Raw genomic sequence first — 17,212 nt, forward strand, 5'->3', positions numbered from 1 at the left:
GCATTGTACACTTTAAATATATTACAACTTTATTTGTCAATTACAACTCAATAAAACTCGTGGGAGATAAAAGGAGAGTAATGGAAAGAGAGAGGAAAAATCATGCTACTCATAATATAATAGCACATCTTGGCAAAACTGGCCACATGTGCCCATTGGTAACAATCCATGTGTGAGATAGGCATCCAGGAGAAGAATGAGGGCTGCAGGCAACCGAATAAAGCGTGTCACTGAGATTCCAAAGTGTAGGAAACCAGTCAAGACCAAGATGCACTCCAGAAAGGTCTGGCCATGCCAGGCCTGCTGAATCCAAAGTGAAATCCATGAGTGATTTGGGAGTAGGGACCACAGTGGCCCTGTCAACCATTCACACTGCTTCCCCAGAGCCCACTCCTTTACTGATGATTACAATTAGAGTTTATTCCTTTTCTCCATCCATCCATCCATCCATCCATCCATCCATCCATCCATCCATCCATCACTCCAGCTGCATCCCCAGGCCCAACCGACACTATCTTGCATTTAAGACAGCATCACAGAGGCACACAGTGCCACTGGTTCCAGCTACAAGGCATGGAGAGAAGATGTAGATTGTAACATACTTTCTGTATGATTTTGTTATTCTTGGCTGTGTGACAATACGTGGGGATGTCACGTTTGTTCAGAGCCTGGGTATGGGTATACAGGAGTTGGGAACTGAGACCCTGGCGCCGGTACTCAGGTACGGTGCCTCCCATCCTTATCTCTCCTGTCTGGTCCATCAGGGACCAGGACACAGGGGTCCCCTCAGGCCCCAGCAGACAAAAAGTGGGAAAGTTCTGGATACAGCGCTCAATGAATCTCTGGCTCCTCTCATTGCCGCCGAAATGCCAGAATTTATTCACCAGGGCAGCGTGGGTGACAGCCAAGGATGAGAGTTTAAACATTTCTTGGTTGCTGTGGAAGTTCAAGAGAAAAGCAAAGTCCATGAGTATTTATTATGTCTGTTCATATCTCTGTTGTCTTGAGAGACAGACTAGGCAGAGGAAATAGCAAATGCAAGGTCCTGGAGTATGGGAGAGCTTGCGATGACAGAGGGACAGGGAGAAGGTCAATGTTGTTGGAGAGAGTAAGCAGGGAGGGCAAGACGGGTCAAGGAAGTTGACAGAGGCCTTGTGTATTTCAGACAAGAAATGAGCTGGTGGCATATTTGTAAGCAGGAGAGAAACACGGTCCAAATCACATTTAAAAATGGTTATTCTGATTGCTCTGAATGACATGGACAGTAGAGAGGCCAGAGTGGAGGCAGGAAGAGACGCCAGGAGGCTACTTCAGCAACAAGAGGTGTGAGTAGTACAGAGTGGTGTTCACAAACTTACATGGCCTTGGGCTTGCCACCCGTAGGTGGTAATTTCTTTACATCCAACAGGGAAGGAACCAGTTTCTTTACTATGTCGGCCACCATATAGAGTAAGTTTTCCGTTTCCTCGACTTTGGAGGATTTCAGAGCTGCCAGATTTCGTATCGCCTCTTTCAGGGTGGGCTGTGTACCTCAAAGGGATTATAAGGAGAGATGAAACGATTTACATATGGTTTATGGACAAGCATCCTATTCCAGAGGAGTAGGAAGTGTGTGGGATGTATAGTCAGAAAACCTTGGTTCTGACTTGGTGATGCCACCGTGTGACAGGGGTCAAGTTGTCCGAATCTGTGCATTTTACGTCAGTGAAAGAGTGCTCAGAAATTCATTTGGCCACGGTCATGCCACTGGTGGTAAGACCAAGACCAGAACCAAAATTTCCGGGCTACATCATCATGCAGTTTTGATAACCACAGGAGACGAGTTGTTTAAAAAATAGCGGCCAACATCTATTGTGCACTTACTATGTTCCCAGCGTGGGAGGGTATGGCAGGAAGGCCCACAATTTGCACACATCTCCTTGTATTCATTCCTGCACTGCAGTTGACCTTGGCCATATGATTTGCTTTCTCCAATGGGAAAGAGTAAATTGGATGCGGGGAGAGGCTCAGGAGAGCTTGTACATTGGGGTTTGCCCTCTTTGTGTGCTCCTAATCACCTTGAGACCGACACCATATGAATAAGCCCAGATTAGCCTGTGGAGGACTTGTGCCCTGTCATGCTATCACCAAAGCAGTCAGCACTGACAGCCAGGACCATCATTCAGACATGCGAGTGAGGCCATGCTAAATCCACCAGCCCATAGTCTACCCACTAACAGACTGCAGCTGCATGAGGAAACTCGGACGAGGCCAGCAGAAGAACTGCCTGGCAAAGCCCAACCCAAATTGTTGCTTCATAGAATTAGGAGCTTTGCTACGTAGCAAAAGTTAACTGACACATCCAGGGATTGTGCGAAGAAACTCCCACTCGAGATTCTATTTCATCTTTTCAATGCCCCTATGTTTTAGATCCCATTATTATCCTCATTCGTATATATGAAAATCATGACCTCAGCAAGGATAAGTCCCGTGGCTGGGATCGCATAGCAAGTGACAGATGCCATCCTAGAGAGCCTGACTCTGAGGACATGCTCGTAACCGTGGCAGTTGTTCTTCATGACCTGGGAGGTATTTTATGGCACGAGTCGTTGTTCCTATCCAGGAATGGAGGGCCCTAGGGAAAGCCCGGCTCTGGCACCCAATCAGCCTACAGGATTCTCGATATGGCTGCAAAATACGCCCTCAATTCTTGGCTATAGAGGAATTGCACTACGGTTCCCTATGGAAAGGCCACTCTTCACAAACGCTGAGGGTGTTTTTTTCCCCCTTTACCGGTATAGTTGCAGCAGAGTCAAAAACTGACAGCTGAGGGTCAGGAGCTTGGAGAAAGGAGATACGAATCATCGGGGAAATCGTTCAGGAAGGAGAAGCGAGGACGCACAGGCCCCAGTCCTCTTACTTTGGATCTGCAAATGCTGCTTCCAGTTGAGGACTCCTGGTGAGTCGAGGAAGCTCTGACAGTTCTTGGGGTCACTGGAGTAAATCTGGTAAGTATTGGTGTAGTGATCAAGGTCATCTGTCATCTCCCGACATCGTTGGAGAAGGAGGAATAAAGGAAAGTCCATGTATTTCATAATTGCAATGCTTTTTTTTCTAAATTTCATTACACCGCGATATTACCAAGTACGAAAATATTGGTATTCTCGTGGGTGCATTATCATGATTTCTGAATCATTCAAATCACGAGATGAAGACGAGAGTTTCGAGTATTCGATTTATGATGAAAAACTGCAGAACAATATTTTCTGCCCAAATAGTGCATTAAAGTCTCAAATCAAACAAAGACACAGCTATTTAGAAAGCATTCTTCTCTACTTCCATCATCTTCAATAGGAAGAAGAGAAATGCGTTTGACAAGGAAAACTTTCTGTTGCAAGAATAAAATTCACTGTAGTTAAATAGCCGCAGAACACAAAAACTACACGCGTGACGGTATTAAATTGAGTTACAGATAACTCTGGATTAAAATCTCCATCTGTACTGAATGAAGCCAAAGAAGAAGGAACCAAATTAAAAAATGCTTCCTTAAAACAATAGTATAGTTAAATAAGTTGTAGTTCCCGAAAAACTCAGAAACCATTTCTTTAGAAGATCCCCTTAAATTATTAAATGACAGATGAGATTATTAGGAGGAAGAAATCACAGAAATATTACCACAACACATGCAGAATTAGAAAACTTTTTTAAATAGTTGGAAAATGCTGCCCTAAAGACACTCACAGTCAGCAATGAGCCCACTAACATAATTTATTTCTTAAAATCACATTTAAGATCAAAGATCCAATAATTTTATTTCAGTTTGGTTTGTATTATTAATATAAATATCTCCATTTGAAGTACTGTTAAAAAGAGTAGTTTGAAAGGTATAATACTTGTATTGTTATAAATCTATAACTTCACTGGATGTTTTAAAATGAGCTTAGGAATTGTTGTGTTGGAAATTTAGTTTTCATTCATTTTTAAATATTTCCCCAAAAAATATATATGGAAACTCTAACATTATAAATTTGCTTTTGTAATCGCCCTCACTCACTGTTCTGGGTACACCTTCTTATCTCTGCCCATGTGATGTCCTCTTTGCCTTGTCAGCCTAGCGAAAACATACTTATCTACAAAATGAGGTTCAGGTGAAACTGCCAAGAAGCAGCACCTCTGATCCTGGATCCTCCATCTGCAACCTCCACGGTTTCACCGGCTTTCACCTGTGCTATTTCTGTATGTTGTGCATCTTCTGTTCTTGCATACTTTACTCCAAGTTGTAACTTATTTGCTTATCTACCTTTTCCTCCAGGCTGTGAGCTCCTCGAGGGCAGGGACTTGTTCACCATCCCTATGATTCCTGTCTGTGTCCTCTGGGTCTACCACATTGCCAGGTATTTGGGAGGCACATAGCAAATAAGAGCATCTGCAGCCCGCATCTGGCACCTCACCTGCTCCTGAGGGCGGACCACCACTGTATTAAACTCAGGCCACTTGTCCACCAGGGCCTTTAGCTTGAATGGGTTTCCTCGGTTCATGTAGTAGATGGTCCCATAAACCTGCAGCATCCAGAGAAAGTGAGAGGGTTGGCAAAGTACACTGTTTGATCAGGACAAATTTTATCTCCATGAAATCATGAAAGTTTATGATAGAAAAAAGGTCAGTAAATTTTCAGTTATTTCTAGTGACCATGTCGGATTTCATTTTATGGATGTATCACAATTTTACTTATTTATTTGCCTGTTCATGGGTATTTCAGCTGTTTCCAACGTTTCAGTTTAACAGAATTCCTGATAGAACATGCTTGCGAGAGATCTTTGCATGAGCACTTGATATTTTCTTAGAATATACAGAAGGGTAATCGCTGGTTCAAAGGTTATGCTTAAAACTCTTTAACATATATGTCCATATTACCCTCTGGAAAGGTTAAATGAACTCCCACCAACAAGCAGAGGCCACAGCAGAGAGCTCAGTGGGGACTCCTAGCCTAGGTCCAGTTTTGGATTTCCACCCCTGCCGAGCTGGACAGGCTGTTGACAGAGAGGCAGGCGTGGGGAGAGGATGAATTAGATCAAGCCTGTGGACATGATACATCTTGTGGTTTGGGGCTTGGGGAACGCAGCGACATGGGCCCTATAACAACTATGAACATGAAACTTCCACAGATACCGGCAGGGAAACATGCCAGTGACCAAAGGTCCAAAAGATGATGCATGCTTTAACGGTCTCCAGTTAGACCGACGATGTCCAAGGACTATGCCAGTATCCTTCCTTCCTGCCACGCCCCTACCCCATATGAGATACTGATGTTAGACCAGGGAGAAAAATAAGGGGGAAGGGACTACTCTAGATTGACTCAGTTTATCTGAATGTATTCTGTTTCCAGCCACGAGCGGAGGCTTGATATAGAAATTCGGTGTCATTCAGCAAAATATGTAGAACTGCTACTCTTTCTTATACCCATGGCCTAATGAATAAAAACTCTTTTTTTTTCTGCTGAACTCAGAACATAGTAAGTCAGGCATCTGCTGTAAGCTGACTCAGCTCGAGGCGACAGGTGCAATAAAATGCATTTCATATCTAACACTTAGGAAAACAGAGAAACTTTTTCTCAACTAAGACTCAAGTAAGCATTGAGTTCTAAGTAATACCTCCATTAAAAGTACATGGCATACAAATATTCTAGATTCTAATAGGGGGAAAGTATATCTGTAATAAGCAACCAAATAAGGGCAATGTTATTCCTTCATGAAAACTGAGGAGTCGGGAAGGCCGCTTTCTCTAACCACAGACATTAACCAAGAGAGGACACTTGGGAAGCGCCAAGAGTTGTCTTAAAATGTTTGGGACTCACTTAACACAAGGTGAAAAGAGAAATTTAAATCACGAAATTTCACACTGCAGAGCATGAAAGAAAACATTTAGCCTGAAGAATTTTTTAAAATAGCTACTCACCATACAAAATGTCTTAGATAAGTGTCCTTAGGGTATCTAACTGATGTAAAAACTGAGAAAAATTGACTGTCTTCCTGAGAGCTTGCCTGGATCTTGAGGATTATCAAGTAAAAGCAGCTATTAGGGAACAGAGATTAATGTTACTGGGATCTACCAAAGTTTTTCATGAGTTGATTTAAAGCTATTGTTTTTGGTGGTAATTAAAGAACAGGCAAGTTATTTCATTATTCTATTTCTAACCAATGAAAATGAAGCCAAAGGATATACAAATAAAATAATGAAACAAAATAATATTTTCTCCTTTTTATCGAAAGAAGGGAGTGATGGATCTATTAGGGAGAGGGGAAGATTAATGCATTTACCTTATCTAACATGTGTGCATCTTATAGGAATGTCTCATTACACAGTAGAAATCTAGTTCCTATTTCCACACACAAAAAAAGTTTCAGGGAAAAATAATTATTTTACACACATGCACACACATACACACACACAGAGTTGTGCTTGGGTTCCTCTGGAGCGGACCCTATCCCATTGGTTGTTCAAGAAAAACACAAGCGAGGACCTGAGCATATCCCTGGAGTTTGCTCCTTGCCCAATTCCGGATGTCAGTGCTCACGTTAAGGCTTTACTGAGCCCTGAGATCTCTGATCACTTGTGCTAAACTAAAGGCCACGCACGAGTCAGCCACAAACAGTCTGATATGAGGTTAGTTTGCAGCAACTAAGCAATTAACTTCGAACCATGCATTCACTTATTATGAATTTCAAAGAAGACTCGTGATGGTCAACATTTCACCCAGCCAAGTGGTTTTTTAGGGAGGGCAAAGTAAACATTAATGTGTAGTCTTGACTTTGGAAGAGAACTCTGGGCAGATTTCCAGGGCTATCATGGGATGTACTCGGAAAGGAGCAAGGGGATATGTTCTGAATCACAAAGCACAGAGCAAAAGGTAGTGTTAGATTTCAGCATAACCACATGCATACCGAGTATATTGCAGCTCGCCATTTGTGTGATATTGGGCAAGTGACTTGACCGAGCCTCCACTTCTCCACAGGGACGTGACATAACAGCAAATATCTTGAAGATGATAATATTAATTAAGCGACAGAAAACATGCGCTAGTGACTGGCACAGAATTGGCGCTCAAGAAACGTTAGTCTCCTTTCCACCTCGTTCATAGGAAACCATTGTTCCTTACTCCTCTCAACATTGTCAGTCATCACCTTTAAGGATTCGGGAAGGCGCGTCCTCAAGGACCTCTCCAGGGTCTGAACCATCTGGGCACCTTGCAGTTGGAACATAATGGAAAATACCTGCGCTAGAGAAATAAACAAGAAACAACCAGGGATGAGAAGAGCTGAAAGAGACTCGGAAAGAAACGCGGCGAGTTCTAGGCTAACGACCAGGTCCCTCTGCAGGGACTCTTCATCGGTGTCACCTTCACTCCGGTCCCCTCCGACTCCCAGGAAGGACAAGAATGGCAGAGAGCACAGGAGGCGCTTTCTGAATTTTGTAATTTACCTTTTCTCTCTTCAATGGATTCCAGACATCCCTTTTACGTTAGATCACCAAGCACATTTTAAAATATATCATGTCTTTTGTCTTTCAGTTGTTATCAGTGATTCTGCCGACTCCACCAGTAACAAGCTGTGTAACCTTGGGGACATCACTCAGCCTCTCTGTGCCTTGGTTTCCTCAAAGGTAGGTGGGTAACAGCAGCGGCCCTCTCCTCTTCCTTCCCTTCCATTTTCTTCCGCTCCTCCTCACTTAAGTTAAAGTGCTGTGTATTGCATGATATTTACATGCATCCGTTTTAACCGAAGGCGTTTGGACATAGCCTACAATATAAACAACTAATTTTTTTTAATGGCCAAGTCATAGTTTAAGCTGCTCCTCTCGCCCTGTCACTGAACCTCACCCTGTTTTTTGAGTCTTCTTCTGTCTCTAAGCCTCACTCTCAGATCTGTGATACATATTGTACAAATTACTAGATAGTAGGAAAATGACATTTTTATAGATCTGACTCTGCATCAGATTGAAATTACCAACACATCCATAAAACGCCAACAGCATGAAAAAAAAAAAAGGAAAGGAGAAAAGAGGCTGTTTTGCATTTTTCTACTTTGGAATTGTGATCTTGGGAAGCGTGCACATGACTCCTAGGTGAAGCCAGGGAAGAAGTGTTCTGAGGGGACATTGCATTACAACAGGCGGAGCCCGCGAGTCTACACTCCAGGCCAGAAGTCAGGTAATTTTGTCATTTTAGAACAGCAAGAAGGAGATCTCTGTTTTTGACCCAGATAAGGTAACAGGATCTGGGTTTACCTTCCCACCTGAGACAATGGCAAGACTAATCAAAGCAGATGGAACAACAGTTTTTATGTGTTGGACATCAGGCAGTGAGTGCAGAACTATGACCCGAAAGTAAAGGACGGCAGAAAAGATAAGCCTTATGACTGCATCAGCTTATTGTTGGAGGGCTGCAGCTCAGGGAAATGGAGCCTGATCAGGGCACAGGGGTCTCACTGACTTGAGCATACAGAGATTGGAGTTTGAGGTGCCTGGGGTGGAGCTTCGAGGGGAGCGGGGGTGGGGTGGAGAGAGAGAGAGAGAGAAAGAGAAAGAGAGAGAGAGAGAGAGAGGAAACTTACAAGGAATTTACATGAGTGTAAGATACTATGAAGAGTTTGATGTGAAATCTGAGGTGGAATATTACTGTATTTCCTAAAAAGGGCAGCGTTTGGAACCACCCCCCAAGGATTTACATACAAACTAATAACTGACCGTGGTGCTCAATAAACAGGATAGATGAAAACAACTGAGACTGACATTCTCCAGAAAATCAGATGCACTTGCTGCGAGCTGGCGGAATTGGGCCACAGGCCACATCCTTGCGAGTGAACTTCAGAAACCTTGACTCGGTTATTCCAGAAGTAGAAAATTAACCCAAAGAAAGCAATTCCAAAAAAAAGGTAAAGTCACACAAACACAAACAAGTTCACAGCAAATTCCAATGTCCAAGAATAGGGGAAGGTCATGTGAAATACCATCTATTGGGGTAATGCGGCTCTGAGACATTAGCATGATACCTACATGTGTGGACACATGGGAAGGTGTTAAACTAAAAGGAGAGAATATAGAACATTAAACGGTTCATGCGCCATGTAGATAAGAACAATTGGAAAGCCACATGCAAAAGAATAAAACGAGACCGTTATCACCATACATCGAAATTAACTCAAAATGGACCAAAGATCTAAATATAAGACCTGAAACAATAAATTCATAGAAGAAAACATGGACACTATACTCACGGATCTTGGTTTTAGAAAGGATTTAAAAAGTTTGACCTCAAAGACAAGGGATGTAAAAGCAAAAATAAATGAGTGGAACAACGTCAAACTAAAAAGGTTCTGCACAGCAAAAGAAACTATTGACAACAAAGAGGCAACCGACTGAATGGAAGAAGATATTTGCAAATGCCTCCTATAAGGAACTGATATCCAAAATATATAAAGAGCTCCTACAACTCAACAGCAACAAAAAACAAACAATCCAATTTTAAAAATGGGCAGAGGACCTGAAAAGACACTTCTCCCAAGAAGACACACAAATGACCAACAAACATGTGAAAAGATGCTCACCTTCACTAGCTATTAGGAAAATGCAAGTCAAAACCACAATAATATACCACCTCACACCCGTTAGAATGACTATCATCGACAATATAAGTAATAACAGATATTGGAGAAGTCTTGGGGAGAAGGAACCCTTGTACACTGCTGGCAGTAATGTAAGTTGGTACAGCCACTAGAGAAAACAGTGTTGTAAGAGACGCCTGCGGTACAGAATGCTCCTTGCAGAATGTCTGGTGTTTGGAGCAACAAGAACATCGGAAGTAGATGTGGACTTGCACACAAGGACACATTGCAGGGAGGGCGCATATGCCTATCCGATTCCGACACTTCTTGCTCTAGGGACTAGAAAAGGATGCTTGAGAGGATAAGAAAAAGATATTTGAGAAGAAATAGCTGAGAACACAGTGGTGGCTTTGAGGCTGGATCTAGGAGTTGGCTGTAGCTTGTACCTACTAACCTGATAGTAACTATTACTAAATTACAAAGCCAGCATTGTAGTGAAACTTAATAAAAGGCCATGAAGACAGGGGTTGGGGATGCTGGCATTGCCAATCCTCCCCTCCTTTATCCATGTAAGTTAAACATTTCCAGACTCCAACTCTTCTTCCAAACTGTCTCTGCAACAAAACAGTATGACGATTCCTCCAAAAATTAAGAATAGAATTACCATGTGACCCAGCAATTCCTTTTCTGGGTATCCGTCCCCCAAATTTGAAAACATTTATTCATAAAGATATATGCACCCAATATTCATTGTGCCATTATTCATGGTGGTTAAGACATGGAAATAACCAATGTGTCTTTTGATAGATAACTGGATTAAGAAGATGTCGCCCATGTAGACAATGAAATATTATTCAGCCATAAGGAAAAATGAAATACTGCCTTTGCAACAACGCTGATGGATTTTGAAATTATCATGCTAAATGAAAGAAGTGAGAGAGAAAAAGTCAACAACCACGTGATTTCACTCATACATGGGATATAAAACCAAAAGCAACAAAGAACAAACAAGACAAACAAAAAACTCAGATACAGACAACGATTTAGTGGCTACCACAGAAAAAGGGGAAAGAGGAGTAAGTAAGAGTAAAGGGGGTCAAATATATGGTGACAGAAGATGCGACTTCCGGTGGTAAACACACAATGCAATATACAGATGACGCGTTACTGAATTGTACACTTGAAACCTATGTAATCTGATTAACTAATGCCACCCTAATAAATTTAATAAAAAAAAATAAAATAAAAACAATAAATAAAATGTAGACAAATAAAAAATAGATTGTGGTAGTAGCAGTATAGATGACATCTTTAAATTTTATTAGACAATTCGAATAAACAATAAATTTGGTTTTTATTCTCGTTTTTATTCATCTACTTATTTCCTCTCTGGCTTTAAGTACAACAGCCATCTTTCCAGCCACGAAGGGAAAAAAACTTATAAAATAACCAGAAAAATTAAATATGGTCATGTTTGCAATTTCTCTACACATTAAGAGCTCCTTTCACCCACCCTCTTCCAGAAAGTGCCCAAATATCTCCTCACTCATGAATCGGTTCACATCAAAAACTTGCAAGAAATTTTTCATGGTGCCTAACGAGCTGCCCTTTACAGAGTAGGTGCCAGATACGTGTTTCTTAAGTTGAAGATACTCACTTTCCTTAGGTATGTGTTCTTACTGAACATAACACAATATGAGAATTTTGCTTCATGTCACTGAAGTGGAGAGAATGACACAAAGCAACCATTATGTCTTTTGGGGAGGGGGAGAGAGGCATGAGTCCTCACCTGAAGAGCTACACCAGTCTTCACGAGTGTCCCCGGGAACAAATGAGAAGAGCAGATGTCTGGATAATGAAATTTGCCTCTGATGCAGTCAGTTCAGCAGGGACTTACAGAGCGCTCTTAGGTTCTCTGTCTCCTCTAGAAATTTCTGAGATAAGTGTTGCAAGATGGACCTTACACTATGCAAAAAATTCTGGGTCAGCTCTGATGCAAATCAGCCCTTCCTTTCTGAGTCTCGCGTTGAAAGGTCTGGCTCTAGAAAGTTAGAGGTTGGCAGTGTGCCATCTGAGCTATTTTTTTTTTCTCCCAAAATACAAGGCTGCTTTTGTACCCATGGGCCCTCCCATTACAATGCAATGTATGTGAAACCAATAGGCCAGGTAAATGGAAGGAGAGAGTCAGACTGTGCAGGCAATACCTTCTTCTCCCCTTCTCATCCTCAAATAGCTGCAGTGAGAGCAAGGAGATAAGAAAGACCAGGATAAGATCTGATCTGCAGAATCTGATCTCTTTTCTTACACGTATACAGAACAGAAAAATCTCTTGCATGGAGTGACTAAAGCTGTTAGGATCCACCTTTTTCAGTATAAGCTGCCCTTACCCCTACCCATTCCAAGGTTGCAGTTAAACATCCCACCAATGACTCGGTGGGGACACTCTGAGTCTCACTTTTATAGAGCAGAAAAACAAGCCTCAGTGTGGCTGAATTAGATAGAATTTAAAACCAGAGCCTCCTCGTGCCAGGGGGCCTGTGACAGCACCTTAACACTTCCTCTATCATCCTCAGAAAAGAAAAGAAGGTTCATAGAAATGACAGTTTGAGTCCCAACTCCTCTGTGTGAAACAGCCCAGGAGGGACGTTTGACAGAGTCTCGTCGTCATCATCATAGTTATCCTTGTTTACCAGGTAAATGGGTAGTTTCATTATAGAGGGAAGAAGAATCACTCACTAATCAGAGAGAGGATCAGGGACAGGGGGTGGCTGGTGTCTAGAGAGAAATTTGGAAAAGCTTGTGTGTCCCTTTCATCCACAGACTAACACAGCATGAGTTTGCATATTTTTTTTTCTGTCTTCTCTAGGAGCCTTGTTTCTCCTAGAGTATTAATTCTCAGCACTCCGGGAGGTCGAAGTCATTATAATCATTCATGACTATTTCTCCAAGGCCGAAGGCCATCGAAGCTGTTCTGTCGCTACCAGCAGAGAGGATCGCTTGACCCCAGTAGGGTCCATATCCCACAAAAGTTGACTATGACAAAAGAGTGAGGTCCTTCTGTGCCCCAATACCAGAAACCAGACACTGGTTCTCGGTCTCCTTCAGCCCTCACTCTCACACAGTCAGAAGATTCTAGGGTCGCGACTACCCTCCTTTGTATCTTAAACTAGTCTCTTAACCCCTCTGGGTTGTTTCTCTAGCAGTCAAGAGTGTTTTCATACCAGGTATGGTTGAGTAATATTCCATCATATATATGTGCCACACTTCTTTATCCAGTCATCTACTGAAGAGCATTTCAGTCGTTTCCATGTCTTGGCCACAGTGAATAAATGCTGCAGTAAATATTGGGGTACATTTATCATTATTAATAAATGTTTTCAATTTTTTGGAGTAGATACCCAAAAGAGGGATTCCTGGGTCATATGGTAACTCTATTAAATTTTCGAGGAACCTCCATACTGTTTTCCACAGAGGCTGTACCAATGTACGTTCCCACCAGCAGTGTATGAGGGTTCCTTTTTCCCTACAACCTCTCCAACACTTGTTATTACTTGTCCTGTTGACGATAGCCATTCTAACAGGTGCGAGGTGGTATCTCATTGTGGCCTTGATTTGCATTTTCCTAACAGCTAGTGAAGATGAGCATCTTCTCATATAGATGCCCATTTGTGTATCTTCTTGGGAGAAGTGTCTATTAATTGGACTGTTTGTTTTGTTGTTGTTGTTGTTGTTGACTTGTATGAGTTCTTTAAATAATTTGGATAGTAAACAAAGGTGTTGTTTACAAATATCTTCTCCCTTGGTTGTTGCTTCGTTTTGTTGATGATTTCTTTTGCTGTGCAGAAGCTTTTAAGCTAAATTTACTCCCATTTTTTAATTTTTGCTTTTACTTGCCTTGCCTTTGAGGTCAAAGTCATAAATCCTCTCTAAAATCTAAGGTCCGTAAGTTTAGTACCTATGTTTTCTTCTATGTATTTTATTGTTTCAGGTCTTATGTTTAGGTCCTTGATTCATTTTGAGTTAATTTCGATGTGTGGTGACAGCGGTCCAGTTTCATTCTTTTGCATGCGGCTTTCCAATTTTCCCAGCACCATTTATTGAAGAGGATTTCTTTTCTTCATTGTATGTTTTTGGCTCCTTTGTGAAAAATTATTTGCCCATATGTATGTGAGTTTATTTCTGGGCTCCAGATTCTGTTCCATTGGTCTGTATGTCTCTTTTCCCCCAGTTCCATGCTGTTTTGATTATTGTTGCCATATAGTACAATTTGAAGTCAGGAAGTGTGATATTTCTGGCTTTTTTTCCTCCTTCAGGATTGCTTTGGCTGTGTGTGTCTGTGTGCGCGCACGCGCGTGTGTGGTTTCGTACAAATCCGATGATTTTTTTGTTCTATTTCTTTTAAAAATGCCATTGAGATTTTGATGGGGAGGGCATTAAATCTGTGTATTGCTTTGGATAACATGACCATTTTAACTATGTCTATTCTTCCAATCCATGAACACAGAATATTTTTCCATTTCTTTGTGTCTTCAAGTTCTTTTATTTATTTCTTATAGTTTTCTGTGTATAGGTCCTTCACATGTTTTATTAAGTTTATTCCTAGGTATTTTATTCTTTTTGTTACAATTGCAAAAGAAATTTTTTTCATTTCTTTTTCTGATACTTCATTATTAGTATATATAAATGCAATGGATTTTTGTACATTGATTTTTGTATCCTGCACCTTAACTGTTTTTGTTTATTGCTTCTAATAATTTTTGAGTTGAGCCTTTAGGGTTTTCTATATTTAAAAAATTGTGGCATCTGCAAAAAGTGACAATTTTACTTCTTCATTCAAAATTTGGAAGTCTTTTATTTCTTCTTGCCTGATTGCTCTGGCTAGGACTTCCAGTACAATGTTGAATAACAGTGGTGAGAGTAGGCATCCTGGTCTTGATCCGGATCTTTGAGGAAAAGCTTCTAGTTTTTCACCATTGAGTATGATATTAGCTGGGGGTTTGTCATATATGGCCTCTGTCATGTTGAGATACTTTCTTCTATGCCCATTTTATTGAGTGTTTTAATCATGAAGGGATGTTGTAATTTTCCAGTGCTTTTTCTGCATCTATTGATATGATCATATAATTTTTATCTTTTATTTTTCTTATGTGGTGTGCCACATTAATCAACTTGCATATGTTAAACTATCCTCACTCCCCTAGAATGACACCTACTTGAGTGTAATGTATTATCTTTTTAATGTATTGTTGTATTCAATTTGCTTGTATTTTGTTTAGGATTTTTGCACCTGTATTTATCAGAAATATTGGTCTATAGTTTTCTCTTTTTATTATCCTTGTCAAGTTTTGGTATGAGGGTAATATTGGCCTCATATAATGGGTTAGAAAGTATTCCCTCTTTTTCATTTCTTTGGAAGAGTTTGAGAATGACAGACAGTAAATCTTTGAATGTTTGGTAGAATGTTTGTGAAGCCATCTGGTCCTAGACTTTTACTTTTTTGGAGGTCTTTGATTATTGTTTCAACTTCCTTACTGTTGTTTGGTCTGTTTAGATTTTCCAGTTCTTTGTGATTCATTCTAGGAAGGTTGTATATTTCTAAGAACCTGTCCATTTCTTTTAGGTTATTGAATTTGGTGGCATATAGCCTTTCACAGTATTCTTCTATGATCCTTTATATTTCTGTCGTAACTTCCCTTTCATTTCTGATTTTGTTATTTGAGTCTTTTATCTTTTTCCTGTAGTGAGTCTAGCCAGAGGATTATCAACTTTTTTGATCTTATCAAAGAACCGGCTGTTTGTTGCATTAACTTTTTCATATTGTCTTTCTGTTTTCTATTTCACTTAGTCCTACTCTAATTTTTACTATCTCTTTCCTTCTACTGACTTTGGGCATTTGTTCTTTTTTCTAGTTTGTTAAGGTGTAATGTTAGGTTGTTTATTTGAGATTTTCCTTGTTCCTTGAGATAGGCCTATAATGATATAAACTTCCCCCTTATTACTACTTTTACTGTATCCCAAAGGTTTTGATATGTCATAGTGTCATTTTCATTCATCTCCATGTATATTTTGATCTCTTATTTCTTCTTTGCCTCAGTCTTTCTTTAATAGCATGTTATTTAATCTCCACATATTTGTGTTTTCTCCTGCTTTCTTTTTGCAGCTGATCTCCCATTTCAAAGCATTATGGTCAGAGAAGATGTTTGATATGATTTCGATCTTCTAAAATTTGTTGAGGCTAGTTATGTGTCCCAACATATGGTCTATCCTTGAGAATGTTCCGTGTGCACTAGAGAATGATGTATAATTTGGTGTTTTGGGATGAAATGCTCTGTAAATGTCAATTACATCCAATTGCACTAATGTGGCATTGAAGGCTGATATTTCCTTATTGATTTTCTGTTTGAATGATCTATCCATAGCTGTCAATGGGGTAGTTAGGTCTCTTACTGTAATTGTGTTTTTGTCAGTCTCTCCCTTTAATTCTGTTAGTAGTCGCTTTGTATCTTAGTGCTCCCTGATTGGGAGAATAGATATTGATAAGTGTTATGTCTCCTTGATGTATTGTCCCCTTTATCATTACTAACTGTTCGTCTTTGTCTCTTGTTACCTCGTTACCTTGAGACCTATTTCTTCTCTGGATGCCATTTGTTTGGAGTATCATTTTCCACCCTTCCACTGTGAGTCTATATTTGTCGTTGCAGCTGACATGTGTCTCCTGAAGGCAGCATATAGGAGGTTTTGTTTTTCGGTCCAATCTGCTACTCTGTACCTTCTTATTGTAGAGTTCAGTCCATTTATATTTAGGGTGATTATTGATGTATGAGAATTTCCTATAGTCATTTTATCTTTTGTTTCCTGGTAGCTCACTATCTCCATTATTTCTTTTCCTTTTGGTTTCTGTCTGTTATTTTGGCGTAGTGGTATTCTATCACTTTTTCCCTCTGCTTCACCTCTTTTTTTATGTTATGTGTTTCAGGTCTAGATACTTTTGTGTATGATTAACATTCGGTTTATACAGAAGAAAGTTTCATATATACAGCAGTTCTTTTTTCTTCTAAATGCATCTTACATCTTATCTCTATTCCCTTTTGCAATTTCGGACCTTTACCTCCTCCCCATTTAAAAAAAAATGTTTTTACTTTCTTTATATTATATTTGTGTTTGATACCTTATTCTGAATAAGGGTTGCAATTTCCAGCTCCTGTCTGTCTGTTAGCGATCTTACTCATAGTTTTGTATCCTTTCATCTTTTTGCTTCAATATTTCCTGTAATGCAGGTCTTGTGGTGGTAAATCCCCTCAGCTTTTGTATGTCTGCAAAAGTCTTTATTTCGCCTTCATATCTAAAGGATAACTTTGCTGAATATATTATTCTTGGTTGGTAATTTCTCTTCTTCAATAGTTTGAATATTTGATTCCACTCTCTCCTACCTTATAGAGTTTCTGTGAAAAAACTTGATGATAATCTAACAGGCTTTCCTTTATAGGTTAACATCTTTTTTCTGGCTGCCTTGAGAATTCTTTCTTTGTCATTTATTTTGACAGTTTTAATATAATATGCCTTGGAGAAGACCTTTTTGGACTAAGATAATTAGGTGTCTAGTTAACTTCTTGGATTTGAGGATCCAGCTCTTT

At 40.2% G+C, this 17,212-nt stretch overlaps 1 protein-coding gene across 10 annotated transcripts in view; it reads right to left on the minus strand.

Annotated features, from left to right (window-relative positions):
• The window catches only part of GLYAT (glycine-N-acyltransferase), a 57,910-nt gene that overhangs the window by 20,674 nt on the left and 20,024 nt on the right, over positions 1-17,212 (minus strand). Inside the window, exons 1-6 of one of the 10 annotated variants that reach the window (XM_016119021.2) lie at positions 11,368-11,561; positions 7,161-7,255; positions 4,431-4,538; positions 2,900-3,026; positions 1,359-1,530; positions 7-936 (exon numbers count right to left, since the gene is read on the minus strand). The exons of 1 other annotated variant lie outside the window; for it this stretch is intronic. In XM_016119021.2, coding sequence (XP_015974507.2) covers positions 534-936; positions 1,359-1,530; positions 2,900-3,026; positions 4,431-4,538; positions 7,161-7,238 — 888 coding nt within the window. In that variant the 5' untranslated portion in view covers positions 7,239-7,255; positions 11,368-11,561 and the 3' untranslated portion in view covers positions 7-533. Of the gene's footprint in view, positions 1-6; positions 937-1,358; positions 1,531-2,899; positions 3,027-4,430; positions 4,539-6,920; positions 7,256-7,458; positions 7,576-11,367; positions 12,988-17,212 lie in introns of those variants that run through there. 8 more of the 10 variants (XM_036220376.1, XM_036220375.1, XM_036220372.1 and 5 more) reach the window with 8 other exon arrangements.

This window comes from Rousettus aegyptiacus, unplaced genomic scaffold, assembly GCF_014176215.1.
Source record: "Rousettus aegyptiacus isolate mRouAeg1 unplaced genomic scaffold, mRouAeg1.p scaffold_m13_p_5, whole genome shotgun sequence".
Classification (NCBI taxonomy): domain Eukaryota; kingdom Metazoa; phylum Chordata; class Mammalia; order Chiroptera; family Pteropodidae; genus Rousettus; species Rousettus aegyptiacus.